We start from the raw sequence: 17,621 nt of genomic DNA, 5'->3' as shown, positions 1-17,621 counted from the left end.
ATTAAGAAGACTTTTTAATTTTCAAATGTAATAATTTCATTCATTAAGTTGGTGTTAAATTCATGTTAGATATTGCATGGTTGTCATTTCCGATGAGCTGACCAGTTAAACAACCACCCCAATTAATAGTAACATTATATGCCCTCTTTAATAACAGTTTTGATTTTGAGTGATTTATGTTAGTTGTATTGTCTGACCTGAAAAGTGAGTCATATCACACAAAAATATAACATTCTTTGCAGAAGTATTGTAATCTGGTAAGGTTCTTAATAGGTATGGAATAGATCATTTCTTGATAATATTGTATCTCAGTAGCAAATGTGGACATGGAATCGGTAGCCGATTGTGCAGAGCTTGTCTGGTCAGACAGATGTTGTTTGTGTTGTTTGTTGTTGACTGTTTGTGTTCCCTTCAGGACCCGTTGATGCCATCGTTAACGACTTCTGGAGGATGATCTGGCAACTGAATACCAGCAAAATTGTCATGTTAACAAACATCGTCGAGGAGGGAAGAGTAGGAACCATTCAAATTTACCAACTATCATTTAAAACATGATTCAAACCCATGTGTCTGTTGAGTAATGTAATATAATTGCAGTACATGATGAAATTAAATATGTAAAATATGCAGTGAATTTATATGATTTGTTAGATTATGTACAAAGTTTAATGGGTGCATAAAACGAATGCGTTATATAGATTAGATGGAATATGGTGTGGCTGTGATTGCCAGAGTAATGTTTGATATGCAAAATCTGATTGTTCAGTGACTAAGCCAAGAATGAAGTACCAGAGAAGTATTTCTTGTATTCTCCAGTTTGAGGAAGTATGTGTGTGGCAGTCATTGGCTTGGTGGCCCAGATATAAGTGCCACAATGTGCTGTGCAGAGTTGTGTCCCTTCACAAGCCCTGTGACCATGGGTCCAAACCCCAGCTCACTGTGTTATAAGTTTCACCATACATATGCTCTGCTGTTTCACGAAAGTGGTACATGTCTATGTTCCCATATCAAGCTGACACTTGCCTTAATGTAACTGGAATATTGTTCAAAGCGGCATCAAACACAACATACTCACCCTTAAGGGACCGTTCATAATTTATGGCAAGGGGGTGATGATGATTTTTATGGAGAAGCACGTACAATGTGAATGAACCCCCTAAAATTCATGTACAAAGTAAGTGACCCCCCATGCATGTCATGTACAAAGTCAATGACCCCCCTTCCCCTTTCCATATTTTTAAAGCATTTTTAAAAAATATTTTTATGTACAAAATTGCTGACCCCCCTAAGAAACTTGTGCACAAATTTGCTGATCCCCCTACCTCCCCAGAAAAAAATGGGTGACCCCCCCTTAAATCATCATCATTATTTATTTTTTTTATTTATTTTTTTTTCTCTTTCATTTAAGTCTTATGATTAGAAGCCTGTACTTAATATGTGTTTGTTATGGACTGAATATGATGATGTTGGTGTAGACGCTGTAGATGTTGTTGTAGATGAAGTGTGTGATGTACTGGCCGGAATACAGTGCAGGTCCAGTGCAGTACGGCAACATGGTGATTGAGTGCACCACAGAGGAAGTGCTTGCCCATTACACCATCAGGACACTCAAGATCTGCAAGGTCAAACCGGTAGATATTGCATGCAGCATGTTCAGACATTCAGTGAGACATTTCATGAGTTATGTACAAAGGCCATATATTATAGGGATGTTTGCTCTTTGGCTCAGTTGTCTAGAGCACCACAGTTCTCTGTGTATAGTTTCTCTGATTAACCTAGCCAGCTACCTTTGATTCAAGTCCAGATTATCCTGGAGTATTCTTCTACTAGTTTTGTAGCCAGAAAAATATTCAAGGTTGAACTTTTCAGAGCAACTGCCCAATGTCACTATTGCTTTAGACCATTAAACAACATCAAGTCCTTTCTCTAACCTGAATCCCAGAATGATAAATTCCTGAGTGAATTAGAAGAGACGATGTTGTGAAATCAACATTTCGGGATTGTTGTATCATCGCTTTGGTATCAATTATTATTGGGTTTTTTCATATTCCTGTGTGTATTTGTGACCGTTTGCATGATACCTGACAGAGCAAAAACAAGTCTTCCAGTGTCCGGATAGTGAAACACTTCCACTTCACCTCATGGCCTGACAAGGGGGTACCAACAGATGTGGCTTCTCTAGTGGAGTTCTACTTCAAAGTCAAGAATACCCCAACACACGGACAGGGGCCCATGGTTGTGCATTGCAGGTTCGTTTTTTATGCAGGGACAATATACATCACTTGCCAACAGTTGTCTGTCAGTGTTACACAGTACTATGCTCCACAGTCAGGCGGCTACGTCCAGTCTAGCTATAGGAGTTGTAATTGTTGCAATATGTGAAATTTGGACTTTGTATTATAGTATTCATCAGCAACTGTATTTCAGGACAATCAGTAATGTGACCTAATCATTGTGAATACCTGGCCAACTATTATGTCGGCTACTACTAAACATTTTGGATATGGTTCTTCTCATGAATTTGAAGAGGTTATTGTCAGGATAGCTGAATGAGCCCTTCCCAAGTAATGACACATAATCACCTATACTTGTAGTGCTGGTATTGGTAGAACAGGAACGTTCCTGGCACTGTCCTACCTGTTTGAAGAGGCCAAGTCATCCAACACAGTAGATCCCTACAGCTGTGTCAAGAGGATGAGGCACGAGAGAGTCAACATGGTGCAGACACTGGTGAGATCTTATGGCCCATGCTTTTGACATTTTGTTCTGTGTGAGATATCTAGGAGAATTATGGAAATCAGCAGTGTATAAGGCATAAAAGAAGATTTGTAACAATAATTATTGCTTAAACCATCCAAATTTTCGTATGAACTGGGGTGACTTTATGTAGGGTTATACATCTGGACTTATCAATACCTCTTTTGTTTATGGGTAAACAGAATGAAATTTGTTTTATCAGATTGGCTATTTATTTTCTCAAACTCTTTTACAAAGTTGCCAAGAAATTTTAGGGTGACAGCAGTCATAAGCTGAGTTACATGAGGTTGACATGAGGTCTTCCCTTGGGTTGGTTGTACAAAACGATCTTAGCACTAAGGTGATCGTTACTCCCATGCCTTAACCTATAAGTTTGACAGTCGTAGCACTAAGGTTGTATGGTACAACAGAACCCCTGTACATGTGCCAGTTAATGGGACATTTATTTCCTATACATTGCTGTAAGATTTGTACAAAGCAACATGTTTACCTCCAAGTAATCTTTATAATCATTGTTCATTACAGGAACAATACGAGTTCCTCCACAATGCGCTCATTGAGGCCCTGATGGCTGGGGGAACAACTGTCTCTACATCAGACTTTAAAACCAGCTATGACAACCTCCTACAGGACAACCCAGAAACAGGAGTCTCCAGGCTCAGAGAACAGTTTGAGGTGAGTATGTGTCAGATAGTTGTTGGACACGCTGCTTCTCTCAACAGTATAGGAGTCATAGAACTTACCTGTTAGTGTCATAATACCTTTACTTTTCTACTATAACCATTCTAGTGTTATAAGCATGAAGAAGGTTGATTTTACTGAAAATGGTGAGTGAGTTTAGTTTTATGCCCCACTTAGGAATATTCCAGCTTTATTGCAGCGGTCTGTAAATAATCAAGTCTGGACCAGACAATCCAGTGATCAACAGCATGAGTATCAATCTACGCAATTGGGATACAATGACGTGTCAACCAAGTCAGCAAGACTGACGACCCAATCCTGTTAGTCGCCTCTAACGACAAGCATGGGTTACTGAAGATCAATTCTAACCCAGATCTTCACAGGTCTTACTGAAAATAGTTTGTACATTGTCTACTGTCAATGTTATCATGTCCATGAAGGGGAAGTTTAGATCTGTTGTAAGAATAGAGGGCCCGATATTCACTGTTGTGTGTAAGAACAGGGCTCAATTTAAGAGATGTTAACCCACTTGCACTAGGTGCATCCTAAGATAAAAAACCTAGTTGCACCAGTCATACTCCAGTTGCACTGTTTTTATTGCAATATGTAATATCAGAAATATGCTATTGAATTATTTAGATGTTTTATTCAAAAGTTTACCCATTCAAAAATTGACTTGCACCTGATGCAAGTTAAACTAATAACTAGGTTGCACTTTGTAATATTGGGTTGCACCAGTGCAAGTAACAAAGCACTAAATCGAGCCCTGAAGAAACAAATGAATAGATCTGGTGATCAGACTTCTTTGCATGCCATAATATCTTAGTAGCATAGAGACATACTCATCATATCAAAACCAGAAATGTCAGTTCCAGATTCGATCATTTACACATAACTGTCATATTGCTGAGAGTTGCATACAACAAATGAACAAGATGCCATCTGTTGTTCTGTTATGAGTGTTATTTGTCAAACCATATCATTATACAGACATATCTGAATGTTTTAGAAGCATGATGCTATTGTTGTAAAGGGGCTAATTGATAGATAAGCTGGAGTGAATCGTAGTGTGTAATGTACTGAGGTTGTGTTGTTGTGCCTGCAGACTCTCAATCTGATGAGCCCTCCCTACAGACTGGAGGAGTACCAAACAGCCATGCTGCCAGAAAATGCTAGCAAGAACAGGTTCCAAGAGATCGTTGCATGTAAGTTCTTTCCAGTTGATATCTCATTAAGAAATTCTAGTAAAAGTTAATCAAGACTTAATGTTAATATAAGTTAATATGATAATGTGTCATGCATGTTGCAGAATATTTGACCATTTGTGTTAAGTAATAATGACAAATTTCAGCCAGCATACACAGTCAGCCATCTAACCCGCTCAGATTACTGAATATGTTGTATGGGAGTGGTGTTGATATAATCTAAAACAGCTTGTTCACCAATTCATATTCATTTATTGAATTTGAAATATGTTTAAGTCATTACTGAACTGGCCTTTGTACTAAGTTTGTAATATTGCTACTTATAGCACTACACAACATTCAGTCAGTCACCTGTAACATACTTCCCAACGCGTGGATTGCTTTTTCCATATAAACATGTTTAATGAATTCTGCACCGCTATACATTAAAGTTTTGTTCCATTTGTTATGGTTATGCAGTGAAGTCATACTCTTTGTCATCCTATAGCGGACTACTATCGGCCATTCCTGTCAACACCCATCCATGGAAGGACGGATTACATCAATGCAGTGTTCTTACCAGTAAGTGCAAGTCTCATCATCATGGTAAAATACAGTTAATGGACAAATATAGCAATGACAGACTGTTTGGTGACTGCAGGTAATGCTACAACTCTGAATTACATATTTATAATGAGAATTATTTCTTCTTCATCTCAGGCCTACAAACAGAAGCGGGCCTTCCTGCTGACCCAGATGCCAATGAAGGATACTGTGATTGACTTCTGGAGGTTGATGTTTGAGACTTACTCCCAGACTATTGTCATGCTCAATGATGATAACGAAGATCAGTCGGTGAGTCAGAGGGAGAGATGTTGAGAAGAAGATGTTGACAGAATGAGATGCTTATAAAGTCTAAACATTCCTAAACTCATACCTAATTTATGAACCTAGTGAGGTGTTTCTGATAACCCAGGGGCCTGGGTCACCGATGCCTTCCCTACATGAGAGATTTGGGTTCTCTTTGCTCTATGTTTTCTAAACCTGGTCCATCTTGTGTATCAAAACTTGCTATGTATAGATTAAACAGGGATTACAAATTGTGAGGATTGTGCCTGATTAACCAGTAGTTGCTATTTAAAATTCCTAGGCATCTAATATTCAGTAGCAGCAGAATATTTGTTTACAAGCATTGTTAATATTTTAGAAATATTTTTATGTATAGTCATTGCCTCGTCCGTCTGTCCGTCCGTCCGTCCGTAATCATTTTGTTTCCAGAGCATAACTCCAAAACCAATCAATATTTTTCAACAAAACTTGGTAGATATATCAAACAGATCCTTAAGTGGTGCCTTTTGCTATTTGCAGATTTTGGGCATTTTTATTTTTCCCGGTTTCCATGGAAACGATTCGGATTAAGTCCCAAAAGGGAGGGGCGGGCTTCGTTTCCGGAGCATAACTCAAGAACCATTCAATATTTTTCAACAAAACTTGGTAGATATATCAAACAGAACCTTTAAATGGTGCCTTTTGCTATTTGCAGATTTTTGGCATTTTTGATTTTTCTGGTTTCCACGGAAACGATTCGGACATAGTCTCAAGAGGGAGGGTTGGGTTCCGTTTCCGGAGCACAACTGGAAAACTTCTTAATCTTTTTCAGCAAAACTTGGCAGATATGTGAGGCAGATGCCAAAGTGGTGCCTTTTGCTATTTGCAGATTTTTGTGATTTATTATTTTCTCGGTTTCCAAAAGGGAGGGGTGGGCTTCATTTCCGGTGCACAACTCGAAAAGCGTTCAGTATCTTTCAACAGAACTTGGCAGATATATTAGGCAAATGTTGAAATGGTGCCTTTTGCTATTTACAGATTTTTGGCATTTATATTTCTCATGATTTCCATTGAAATTATTTGGACTTAGTTTAAAGAAAAGTCAAGCTGGACTTTAAGTAACTGTCAGATGATTTGTTCTTTCAAATATGTGGGGCTGGGGGATATGTCATCTTTTGATGACTGTTGTTAATATTTACTGTTGTTTGTCACTCTCTATGTTTGTGAACTCAGGTTGTGGTAAACATTACTAGTAAGTGGTATACTTCTCCTTTAGACTGTCGGCTTCTACTGGCCCCAGAAGAACCAAAGGAAGCAGGTGTATGGGCCGTACTTGGTGGAGGTGGATGAGGATGAGGAATATGAATGTTACAGAGTCATCACCTTGAAAGTCAACAAGAGTAACAGAGATGGAGAGGTGAGACAGTAGTGGCTATAGTCATAGATGAAGTGTCCTAAATATACTAGCAACCTTGATCTAGTTGAGTTGGCATATGATGTCTGTACTGAAATTGTACCAGAAAAAAGCTCACTCACTCACACACTCAGCCACCCACTCATTCACTCACTCACTCAAATCAGCAGTTGGCACTTGCAATATGTCAACAATGCTGTTAATGCTTGGGGAAAGGTGTTACATCTTGCCCTTTCTATACCCAGAGGATGATAGATACATATATTTGTCTTTATTGATGTTCACTTTTTACTCTCTTTCTTTCAGAATGGTACCCCACGTGTGATCAAGCTGTTCAAGTGCAACTTCTGGAGGCATGAACAGGTTATTCCATACTCTGACTTCCCCATGTTTGCTGTCATTGAAGCTGTGGTGCTGTGGCAGCAGAAGACAGAGCATGAACAAGTCACAGTACACTGCATGTGAGTGTTCTTGGTCTATAACTTGGCAGTACCAGGGTCAGCGAATAGGATTCATGATAACCAGTTGTTTTTTAATGGCATGAAATGTTGAAAGACAATAACAGTTGTATATATACTTTGAAAGAGTTGAAGTCACTTTGTGGTGAATGTGACAGGAGCTGTTAATAACTGTGAGTCCGTCCATTTTTGTAGGGATGGTGTTACAAGGTCTGGGCTGTTCTGTGTGCTGTCAGCCATCTTGGAGAGACTGAAGATTGAGCAGGATGTCAGTATCCTGCAGACCATTAACCAGATGAGAGTGTGTCGACCACAACTCGTCCAAGACTACGTAAGTTCATCTTAGACTAATTTAGATTAAACCACAGAGGCCCAGGGTCTTAGCCTATTTGTGAAAGTGTTACTGCATAACACTGACTTGACAGAATCAGAAACCTTGTCAGTACAAAGTCAGATACTGGTTACTTGTCATGGCTGTCAGCAAGTATAACCAACTCAGTGGATACTGGAGAGGCTGGTAGTTCAATCCCAGGCTGCATCATGCCAAATGACATTACAAGATGGTTACCTTGTTTGACTGTATACAGTGGAGTATACTAAGTGGAGTATGAAACTGCAACATAGTATCTTGGCTTGCACTATAACATCGGGACTAGTTCACACACATTGCATGCACGTTGCTGTAAAAGGGCAATAATGATGACTACAAACATTAAGCTCTCTTTCACCTCACTTCATCTACAACCTAGTAGTTTGTCTAGATGTTACATTTATACAGGGTTTCTGGTGGTCACATGGGCACAATATGTAAAGTCTGTACTTAGTGTCCCCTTTCATGAGATGATTAACTCAAAACTCACTTGCTTACTCCCTCACTCAATATCCTATGGTTTCAAAGAAGTATGTGCGTGCGTGCATGCTAAATTGCTGGGGTAGTTTGAGAGTTTGTTTCCCTAACATATTGATGTTTTGAAATCCAGATTCACTCTGTCAAACCATGCCCATGCTTGTGGGTTTCACCAAATTCATCAACATTTAACGTCTTAACACATGACATATCTGAAATACTGGTTGATGCAGCTTTAAACCCTAATTGTGCAAATTTTTAATTATCCTGACTCATGATCTTTTGCTTATCTCCCTTGTCCTTGCGAATGGTAGTGGAACACTTGAATCCCTTGAAGTTCCCGAGGCGGACGTAAAAATACACTCACCCACGAGTTACCTCCCTTTTGCCCTTTTCCCGCGCAAACAGTCATGTGACCAGCCTTACTTGTCGCTCTCTCCCTTTTCACCCAAGTGGATGATTGGGCGAGCACTGGAGTCCCATATACGGCATTATAACCTTTTTATTTAGTTCCTATTCTTCAAAATTACGCTGTGTATGGATTTGGCAATAAATGTAAACAATTTGTAAAAATTATTTGTATTTGTGTCATAATTTCATCGTTATGTAACTTTGTTTGCATTTCATGAAATCTTGCAATGTTTGCAGGCACAGGTTATCCGTGGCTGATCCTCACCCCCAAATTCCTTTCGTGCATAAAACCATGTTCTTCCAGCTTGCGTTGTACTTATTGAAGTACCTACAAGATCGGCGACTCAATCAACTTCCACGACTACTAGATCGTCTCCTGCAACAGTCACAGCAGGCCAGCTGTTTGACGAACTACCACCTACTTCTCAACGGAGTGAAGTTGAGGCACAGAACTCATCAGTGTTCGCAAACGCTTCTTCTACACCGGAGCAGCTTCAATCAACGCAGAACTTGATCTGGGTGAAATTATGAGACAATTTACCAGCCAGATGATGGCTATGATGGAGGAAAAAGCGAAGGCTCGGCGAAGCCTCTCATCTACTGACACCGTGCGCAAACCTACGGACCTGTGCGAACCTACTCCACATAGAACTACGTCTCAAGTCTACGTTGGCGAACGTACACCTTTGCGAAGGTATCCTCAGTCTGACGACTTTATCATCTTGGTGGAGGATAGAAGACATGAGATGCCTACTCACCGTTCTACATCTGCGGACCCTCAACTTTCAAGAACATAGAAGGATCCATCTCCTACACCTAGCCGTTCTAGATAGAGATCTCATATCTCTCACAGACGTTCGCGAAGTCACTCATCACAAGACAGAGGTTCGCGAAGAGAAGGCTCACACCACAGAGGTTCACGAAGGGATACATCTAGCGACAGAGGTTCGAGAAGAGTAGGCTCACGTCACATCTGCGGACCCTCAACTTTCGAGAACATAGAAGGATTCATCTCCTACACATAGCCGTTCTAGATCGAGATCTCATATCTCTCACAGACGTTCGCGAAATCACTCATCACAAGACAGAGGTTCGCAAAGAGAAGGCTCACACCACAGAGGTTCACGAAGGGATACATCTTGCGACAGAGGTTCGAGAAGAGTAGGCTCACGTCACAGAGGTTCGCGAAGAGATAAATCCACAGATAGTGGTTCGTGAAGAGGACTCTCAAGATAGACGTTCGCGAAGGGAGGAATCTTCAGTTCGCAAAAGGATGATGGAGGTTCGAGAAGGGATACAGGTTCGCAGAAGGATGATCCTTAGAAGGAGACTCCAAGTTCAAACCATTGGCTATCCAATCTGTAACCTCTGAGTCTGGGAAGACGAAGTCTAGTTATTCATCAGTTATCTCCTGATCGGTAGAGCTATGCGTATATAAGGATAGCCTGCGTATATAAGGGGAAGAATGATGCATCATCACTGCAATCAGAGGTTGGCACTTCCAATGGAACGTCCTACCGTTTGGAATATCGTCGGCTCTATGATTATTCATATGAATAACCAAGCCTCCTAGTTCATCTAGGACTTAGATAGTACTTCATTGCCAAGAACCAACTACTAGTACCTGGTCAGCCTGATAGACAGTTCTACGTACCAGCGCTATCTACAATCCTCGGACCAGAGGATATAGATGACCTATCCTTGTGTCCGGTCAGAGCCCTGAAGATATATCTTCAAAGACTAAGACAAGGAGACGAAAATTCAAGCGCCTATTCATCCCATTATCCACAGAGACATCAGCAGAAGTCTCAAGAATGACGATATCGTTCTGGATGAGAGCCGTCATATTGAGAGCCTATAAAGCAGCAGGACTAGAACCTCCAAGAGCTTCCAACCCACACGAAGTCAGAGCATTGGCGTCAACACTAGCTCTGCATGGAAATTGATCTATATCAGCAATTATGGACGGCTGCTTTTAGAAGTCGGACACGGTGTTTGCCAACCACTACCTCCGAGACATAGCCACTCAAGACATCTCAGGCATTCACCAATTTGGGCCTCTCATTGTAGCACAGCTACTAACGGCTCCACAAAGGTGCTGAGTTGGAAAATCTCACCCTTTATCACATTGACTTGTTGATAACTTTTACTAAGAAAAGTATTAGTTTGAAAGTCCATGCGCACAGTCTAGGACAGGCTAGCATGAGTGATTAAAGATCCTGTACGGGTAAAGATCTTACCTGTACGTGAAGGGGGTCGCAACTCATTTATGATAAAGATCTTATCATAATCTGTGGGTTGTTATAAGATATCTAGTAATAAGAAGATACTAGTTTATCTGAAGCCACATGAATCAAGATGATTCGGATTCAACTTGTCTGAGACTGAAGTAAGACAAGAAGTGGTCCCCCCGAGTTATAACAGAAGTTGGAAGAACAGGATCTCGGCAATGCCGCTACGCAGTTCCCATGGGGATACAGGATGTATCTAAGGACAGCTAATGAATCCAGGAAGTGGCTTGACCCACCACCAATCCGTCGGATTCTATAAGCAAAAGATCATGAGTCAGGATAAGAAAAAATATGTAATTTTTCAAGTAAAATTGATATTTTTATACTTATCCTGACTCATGAGGTCAAGCCCTCCCGACCTCCCCGCTGGAAACACTTCGGATTGCACAGCAGATCCAAGTGCATAGGCAGAAAAATCAGGAGAGAGTGACAAGTAAGGCTGGTCGCATGACTGTTTACGCGGGAAAAGGGAGGTAACTCGTGGGTGAGTGTATTTTTACATCCGCTTCGGGAACTTCAAGGGATTCAAGTGTTCCACTACCATTCGCAAGGACAAGGGAGATAAGCAAAAGATCATGAGTCAGGATAAGTATAAAAATATCAATTTTACTTGAAAAATTACATACTCATTATATTCTTACTTGCTGATTACATTTTGAGGGGGTTGTGTTCTCTTTCAGAACCAGTTCAAGTTCTGCTATGATGCAGTACGAGATTACCTGGAGAATTTCTCAACTTACTCCAACTTTACCTGAAGGCTTTACCAGAAGCATCAATGATGATTTCTATGACTGGTGCCATGATGACTGTACACTTCATGGTGTATGTTGTCTGCATTTGTGTAATACTGTTTAACCAGGATTTGTGCCAATTGTTTTGTTACTATGTACTGTTTTTGTTTATCATTTTGTTAATGTACTAGTAGTTGATATTGTGCCATAGTAATGTATTTCTTTCCATTAATGTCTTCGAAATAATTATTTACCTGATGTATATGTATACTTATAAACAAAGTTATTGTCGATTCTACAAGGCAAGAGTACATTTTCTTGCTGTCATGTTAATACTTTATAGTGAAATTTTGTAGATCTCACATTTCACTTGTTATTGTCATCACAGGTTGTTTTGTTCTTGTTGACATAGTTACTAGTGTGGTTTGTACAACTTATTGAAATTACTAGGACAAGGGTTTTACAAATTTTGCCATGTTAGTGTATATATGGTGGTTTCTGAAGACATGTTTAATGATGCAAAAAAGGTTGTGTTGTAACAGTTAAAGGACAAGGTGGGATAAGATATCAATAATTTAAGTTGTCAGGAAAACCTTTACAAATTATGAAAGCTTCTTTTAATCTAATGTGTTCATATGAATGAAAAATAGTCCATGTTCATTTGGACAGTTGCCTCTTTGGAACTAATAGTACCACTGCTGGCATAGTTTGAACCCAAATGTGTTTTTACCGCTGATTTTAGGGCTTTTGGGAGGTTTTCTTCTGATATCTGACACGAGCAAGTCTTTGATACAAGCTGAATTCTACACGAATGAACATTAAAATATTATGAACATATGATATAAAAAATCATCTTGTGTCACTATACTTACAATTTCTTTTGAAGTAAAAACAGTTGTCCTTTTCACTCACTTTATCCATACTTATATATTGTTGAGTCAAAAGTCCAAAACTTGTGATTGTAAGGACAAGAGACAATCTCTCAGCTAGATAACATGTCTGATTATTTTCTATTTTCATACCAGTATCTCAAAGTGTTCCTCGTCAAAATTTTATGTTTCTAGTGGACTAAATAGGCCCCTCACCCCTACCTTTGTGCTAAAAATCTTTTATTGTGCTGCCTTGCGTAAGGTTTTAAGATTAGTCAAAGTATAGACTTGGATTAAGGCAATGAGGAAGTGTGAAATAGATATCAAGTAAGTTACACATACCTAGATGTTTCTGCTGTGTGGGGCTCATCATCTTAAGATCCACCCCTCAGGATACTGAAATAATTCCACTACATCATCATAATGACTGGTTAGTGACAATGCAGTAAGTGTATTGGCATAGGACCAACATAAGGCGAATGTTTTTCATCTTGTTTTGAATCATTTCCAGTTCATTGTTACAAAGACTAGTCACCCATATTCTTACAGTTAGCTCCGGGTAGTAACATTGCATACAAATATTTTCAGTGAAGAATCACTGGCCTTGGACCAAACTTACTAAATATTTTTTTAAACCTTACCCAGTTTCAATGTTTGATATGTGCCATGTAGACCAAGAAGAGAATTTATTATTGAAGAAAATTTTATTCCTACACACTGTGCCTTTTCAGGTAGTCCTGGGTACTTTCACATTACTGTTTCTGTTTTGTTTACATGTGATCTAGTTTGGAAGACTTACACACGTATGTATACACAGTAATAGACAGTGATACAAGTATGACAATCATGTAAACAAGGACTAATTCAGCATTTGTTATTTATGTACTCTGGCCTGGCAAATTGATTTGAATATGTTTTCAAACGTTTCATGATACACATTATTTATCTTTCTATCTATCATTTTAGCTCAGTATTTTGTGAATAATTTTAGGCCATGAAGTTCAGTGTATTTTTATTATGTTGATTTGGAAAACTAGTACCCAGTTATCTTCTCATCAGTAAGATCAAGTCCTAACTGCAGTTTACAAAACACTGTATGATTTTAGTCAGTTGTGACTGGTACTCTGTTGTTTAAAGAATTACTAGACACTTCCAGCAACAATATGTTGAGTTCTATTTTACACCAGGGCTCATGAATCAGCCAATGACTATATCGTGAAAACATCATTCCCTTTCTTCTGGACAGTTCCTTGTTGGGATGTTTATTTGTATCTATCAAGAAATGTGTTAATCAAGGTGCAGCCTCTGGGAACGGTATGATGTTGTTTAGCAATGTTCAACTGTATAACAATGAGTACATAGTTATTGACAGGTCAGGTTGACATTCAGTGAAGCATGAGTACCTTGGATGTGGAGGAATACGATGTTTACAAATATAAAGGCTTTGATAGTTTGTTTGTTTTTCTATGTACGGTAAACAATGATACACAAAGGTCTATTTTCTATCTTTTGATGAAATTAGTGTGTTGGAATTTGAAGTCAATGTGTTCATAATAATCATGAAAGCATAATAGATCCTTTATATTCAAGGGGCTTTTTTTCATCTCTACAGAAATATTATTGTATAGTATATCATGGAGACAGTGTGTAATATAATGTCACAGGAGATGATGTGGTTTTGAAGCTGATTAAGAACATTATTGTAAATAGCTGCGGTTAGCCATGAACTAATCCACTCATAGCTTGTGTATGTCTGTTTTATTACTTGCTACATAATGTTTGATGGAGCTAACAAATATTATGTGGCAGAATCATGCCATAATTTGTAGTTGATATTTTCTGCCAGTTCCCCAGAAAAATAACCTGAAGTCAACTTGTGCCAAGCTGTAGTACAATCTGAATTTTATTTTGTTTTTGATTTTTGGACCACATCATTTTCACCTTCATCATAATTCACCAAGACATTATGTTTTTGTATTAACATTGATTTCAAGGATTGGCAAATGCGTTGAAGACTTGCCAAAGTAGCCATTTTCGTGGGATACCAAAGACAATGTAAAAAGCATTTTCAGATCCATGCTTGCCTCTCACTCAAACAAATCCTGTAACAATCTACTTGTAACACTGAGGCTAACTCTGGCAACAACATGGTGCACGAATCTGTTAAAGAAGACAACAGGTCCCTCTAACTTTGGAGGAACGAAAGTTTTTCAGTGATGTTAATGATTTATTACATATTGTAACTCATTATACTGGTAGTGAATAGCATGCAGCACTTGCCGTACTGTTTTCAGTAAAGATGGATAATATTCCGGGTTTGTAATTTCCTGAAATAGTTTGAGCCTTAATCAAACATGATCTATACTTGCCGTATTTATATTTAGAAAATGAACATCTTGTGTTTTTAGCTTAGAGTCGGGTGTCTTGTAGATTTGACAACAATAAATTGATTTGGGAACTAATCCAGTTGCATAAGGTTTCAAATCGTGATTTTATCATGTTTTTTGGACAAAATATATTGTCACATTTACTTCGAATATTTTAATTACCACATGTCTGCATTTTATGACCTATTAAGGATTTTAGATGCCAACCAACAGTAGTTTTCTATTAATCTTCCACAGAGATGCATTAATCAAAACATGTAACATACAACTATATTTGATGCAGCAATCAAATTGGTTGTTTTATACAAAAGTCGTTATTATGATTGGTGACCTGACTGACCAGTTAGAATCGAATATATCTCAAAATTATGGTAGAATTATATGATAACCATCATAAAAGTAGGGATTTTATGTCCTGATCATAATATTGTTCAGCAAGACAACCATATTCTATTCTAGATTGAAATACCAGTACATTTTTAGAATATATATTGTATTTTTTATGATCAAATACTGTAAGTTTTCATATTTGTTTAGAGATTTGGAAATTTTGAGATCAACCTTTTACTATTATGTGTGCTGGCGATTAGATGCTTGATTCTTAAAGTGAGGGTTCGAATCCCAGACAGGACACAACCCAACAAAAGTACTAGAATCTGTACTTTATTGAGAAAGTGTAATCCCAAATAAAATGTATGTTTTATCATTATGTTGACGATAGAGACCTGGTGAGTTTCTTCTGTGATGATGCAGCATTGATAAGAGGTATGGTGAAGATTCGAGTTATGTTATTTGTCTATAGGTTTAGAATGAGACTTTAACAACAGTGAAGTGGTGAAATAACTTCCTCAATGACACAAGCTCTCTTTATACATTGTGTCAAGCATTCTCTGATCACCATGACTTCCACTATGACACAAGCTCACTTTAAACTTGTGTCTAGCATTGTCTTAATTCCATAGCCTCAACAGAGCGACCGCATAATAAATCATCGCATAGCAGTTCTGACAGGTATGTTGGTAAGGAAGGATAACGATATATGGATAAGCAACTTCTTTATTGCAGTGCGAGCGATGGTGTTAGAACCTACACCGAAACGTCGCTGTTACTTAGATAGAGAAGTTGTTCATTCATATATTTTGTTATGCTTCTTACTGCTCAAACTGCTAAAAGCCTCTGAAAGAAATTAAGTATGTTGATATGTCATATACAAACACTGTGTAATTTTCATATTTATTTTGAAGCATTATTAATCCAGGGTGCCACTACACAAAGCGATCTTGGTGCTAAGACAGTTGTAACTCCCATACTTTAACATACTCTTACATTAGTCTAAGTGCTAAGATAGTTTTGGGGAACATTACACTGGCAGGTTATATATTTGACACCATTGATGTTCCCAGACCATGGAAGATTGTACTTATGAGTACTTCCGTGGTTATGTTAACATGAGATTTCTGGATTACAAACATGCATATGCGGAGTTACTGCTGTACTAGAAGGCTACGTACAGGTAACATGGGGACTGGTCTTTTCAGATTTTAGGAGGGAAAAGGATTGGTCTTAGGACTGTATCTTACTCTGCTGAAACCACCGACACCCCCAACACCAAAAACATCAAGTTCTTATTCAATGTTCAAACATATAATTATATTTTAATTTATTTCATGATACCTCCCTTCCCTCCTAATCTCACCCTGTATGATAAATGGCCAGTCCCATGTCAAACTGGAGTCCTTGGGCTGTTTTCTATCCTGAAATATCAACTTTTATGTATTATTACCTTTTCAAGTGCATGATCTGTAAAATATCCTGATTATGTATATTTACCATTCATACCTGGAAGTTTCTGTGTATATAGTCTTACTTGAGCAGTATTATATTTTACCAATTTCTGCATGTATACCTTGTTATTTGTTATGTGCTTACAGTGTGTTATTGGTGCTTGTACTTGGAATAAACCACATCATACATCACCAACATTGGAGGGCAACTTGCAAGGCCTTCTCATTATCATTACTTGTAGATAGCATAATTTCGTCTTGTGGGTTCACGGAAAATGTGAGTACGTTCTTCATGTAAAGTGAAAAATAATATCTCTTTTGTGTTTGTCCAAAATAGTATTAGACGTGGTGACATTGTCCTCATGTAATAATGAGAATCATTTTTTGCAAGATTGATCAAGATCATAAAACCTGCAAGCTCTCATGTTTGCAGAGAGGTAAAACAATTGATTGATTATTCTCAACCTAGCTAAGACTGCAGTTTTATGCAAGCCTATACTCTTTTAGTAATTACTGTGTACATCAAATGGTTGAAAAAATCTTCATTGACAGTGTATCAATAATAAAGGCAAGAAATAGTCATTCATTTTTATGTACCAGAATATCTCCAGATTCGTGATCCACATCAAATGTGTTACTAATGCCATCAATATGTTGTACTCCATTTTAGTTTACCTGTCTACTATTTGAATTTTGTCTAAATGAATGAATGTATACTGAGGGGAACAAATAAGGGAACACTACTTCATGGCAGTGTTCCTTTATTTATTCTCAGATTTCCTCCAACAGCGCTATTCAAAGCTGGTGATGAAAACTGGAAAATATTAAAGGAACGCTTGAATTTTCCTGTGTTCCTTTATTTGTTTCAGTATATTATAGAATTATTCAGATTTGAAGTCTCTCCGTGAATGAAGTCTGTCACATTGATTTGATTGGTGGGATCAAACTTTGGTTGTGACTGATGCACAACGCATCCAAA

General features: G+C 38.3%; 1 protein-coding gene across 1 annotated transcript in view; it reads left to right on the top strand.

Annotated features, from left to right (window-relative positions):
- The window catches only part of LOC124266961 (receptor-type tyrosine-protein phosphatase kappa-like), a 38,947-nt gene extending 24,522 nt beyond the window's left edge, over positions 1-14,425 (top strand). Inside the window, exons 9-20 of the mRNA XM_046701813.1 lie at positions 416-513; positions 1,497-1,631; positions 2,089-2,249; positions 2,595-2,730; positions 3,283-3,432; positions 4,544-4,643; positions 5,131-5,204; positions 5,343-5,477; positions 6,727-6,867; positions 7,171-7,325; positions 7,518-7,653; positions 11,552-14,425. Of these exons, the coding sequence (XP_046557769.1) occupies positions 416-513; positions 1,497-1,631; positions 2,089-2,249; positions 2,595-2,730; positions 3,283-3,432; positions 4,544-4,643; positions 5,131-5,204; positions 5,343-5,477; positions 6,727-6,867; positions 7,171-7,325; positions 7,518-7,653; positions 11,552-11,626 (1,496 nt within the window). The 3' untranslated portion in view covers positions 11,627-14,425. The remainder of the gene's footprint in view (positions 1-415; positions 514-1,496; positions 1,632-2,088; positions 2,250-2,594; positions 2,731-3,282; positions 3,433-4,543; positions 4,644-5,130; positions 5,205-5,342; positions 5,478-6,726; positions 6,868-7,170; positions 7,326-7,517; positions 7,654-11,551) is intronic.
- Positions 14,426-17,621: the final 3,196 nt, after the last annotated feature.

Source organism: Haliotis rubra, unplaced genomic scaffold, assembly GCF_003918875.1.
Source record: "Haliotis rubra isolate DU_JTF1 unplaced genomic scaffold, ASM391887v1 Scf129, whole genome shotgun sequence".
Taxonomy (NCBI): domain Eukaryota; kingdom Metazoa; phylum Mollusca; class Gastropoda; order Lepetellida; family Haliotidae; genus Haliotis; species Haliotis rubra.
This window is presented reverse-complemented; position numbering and strand designations above follow the sequence as displayed.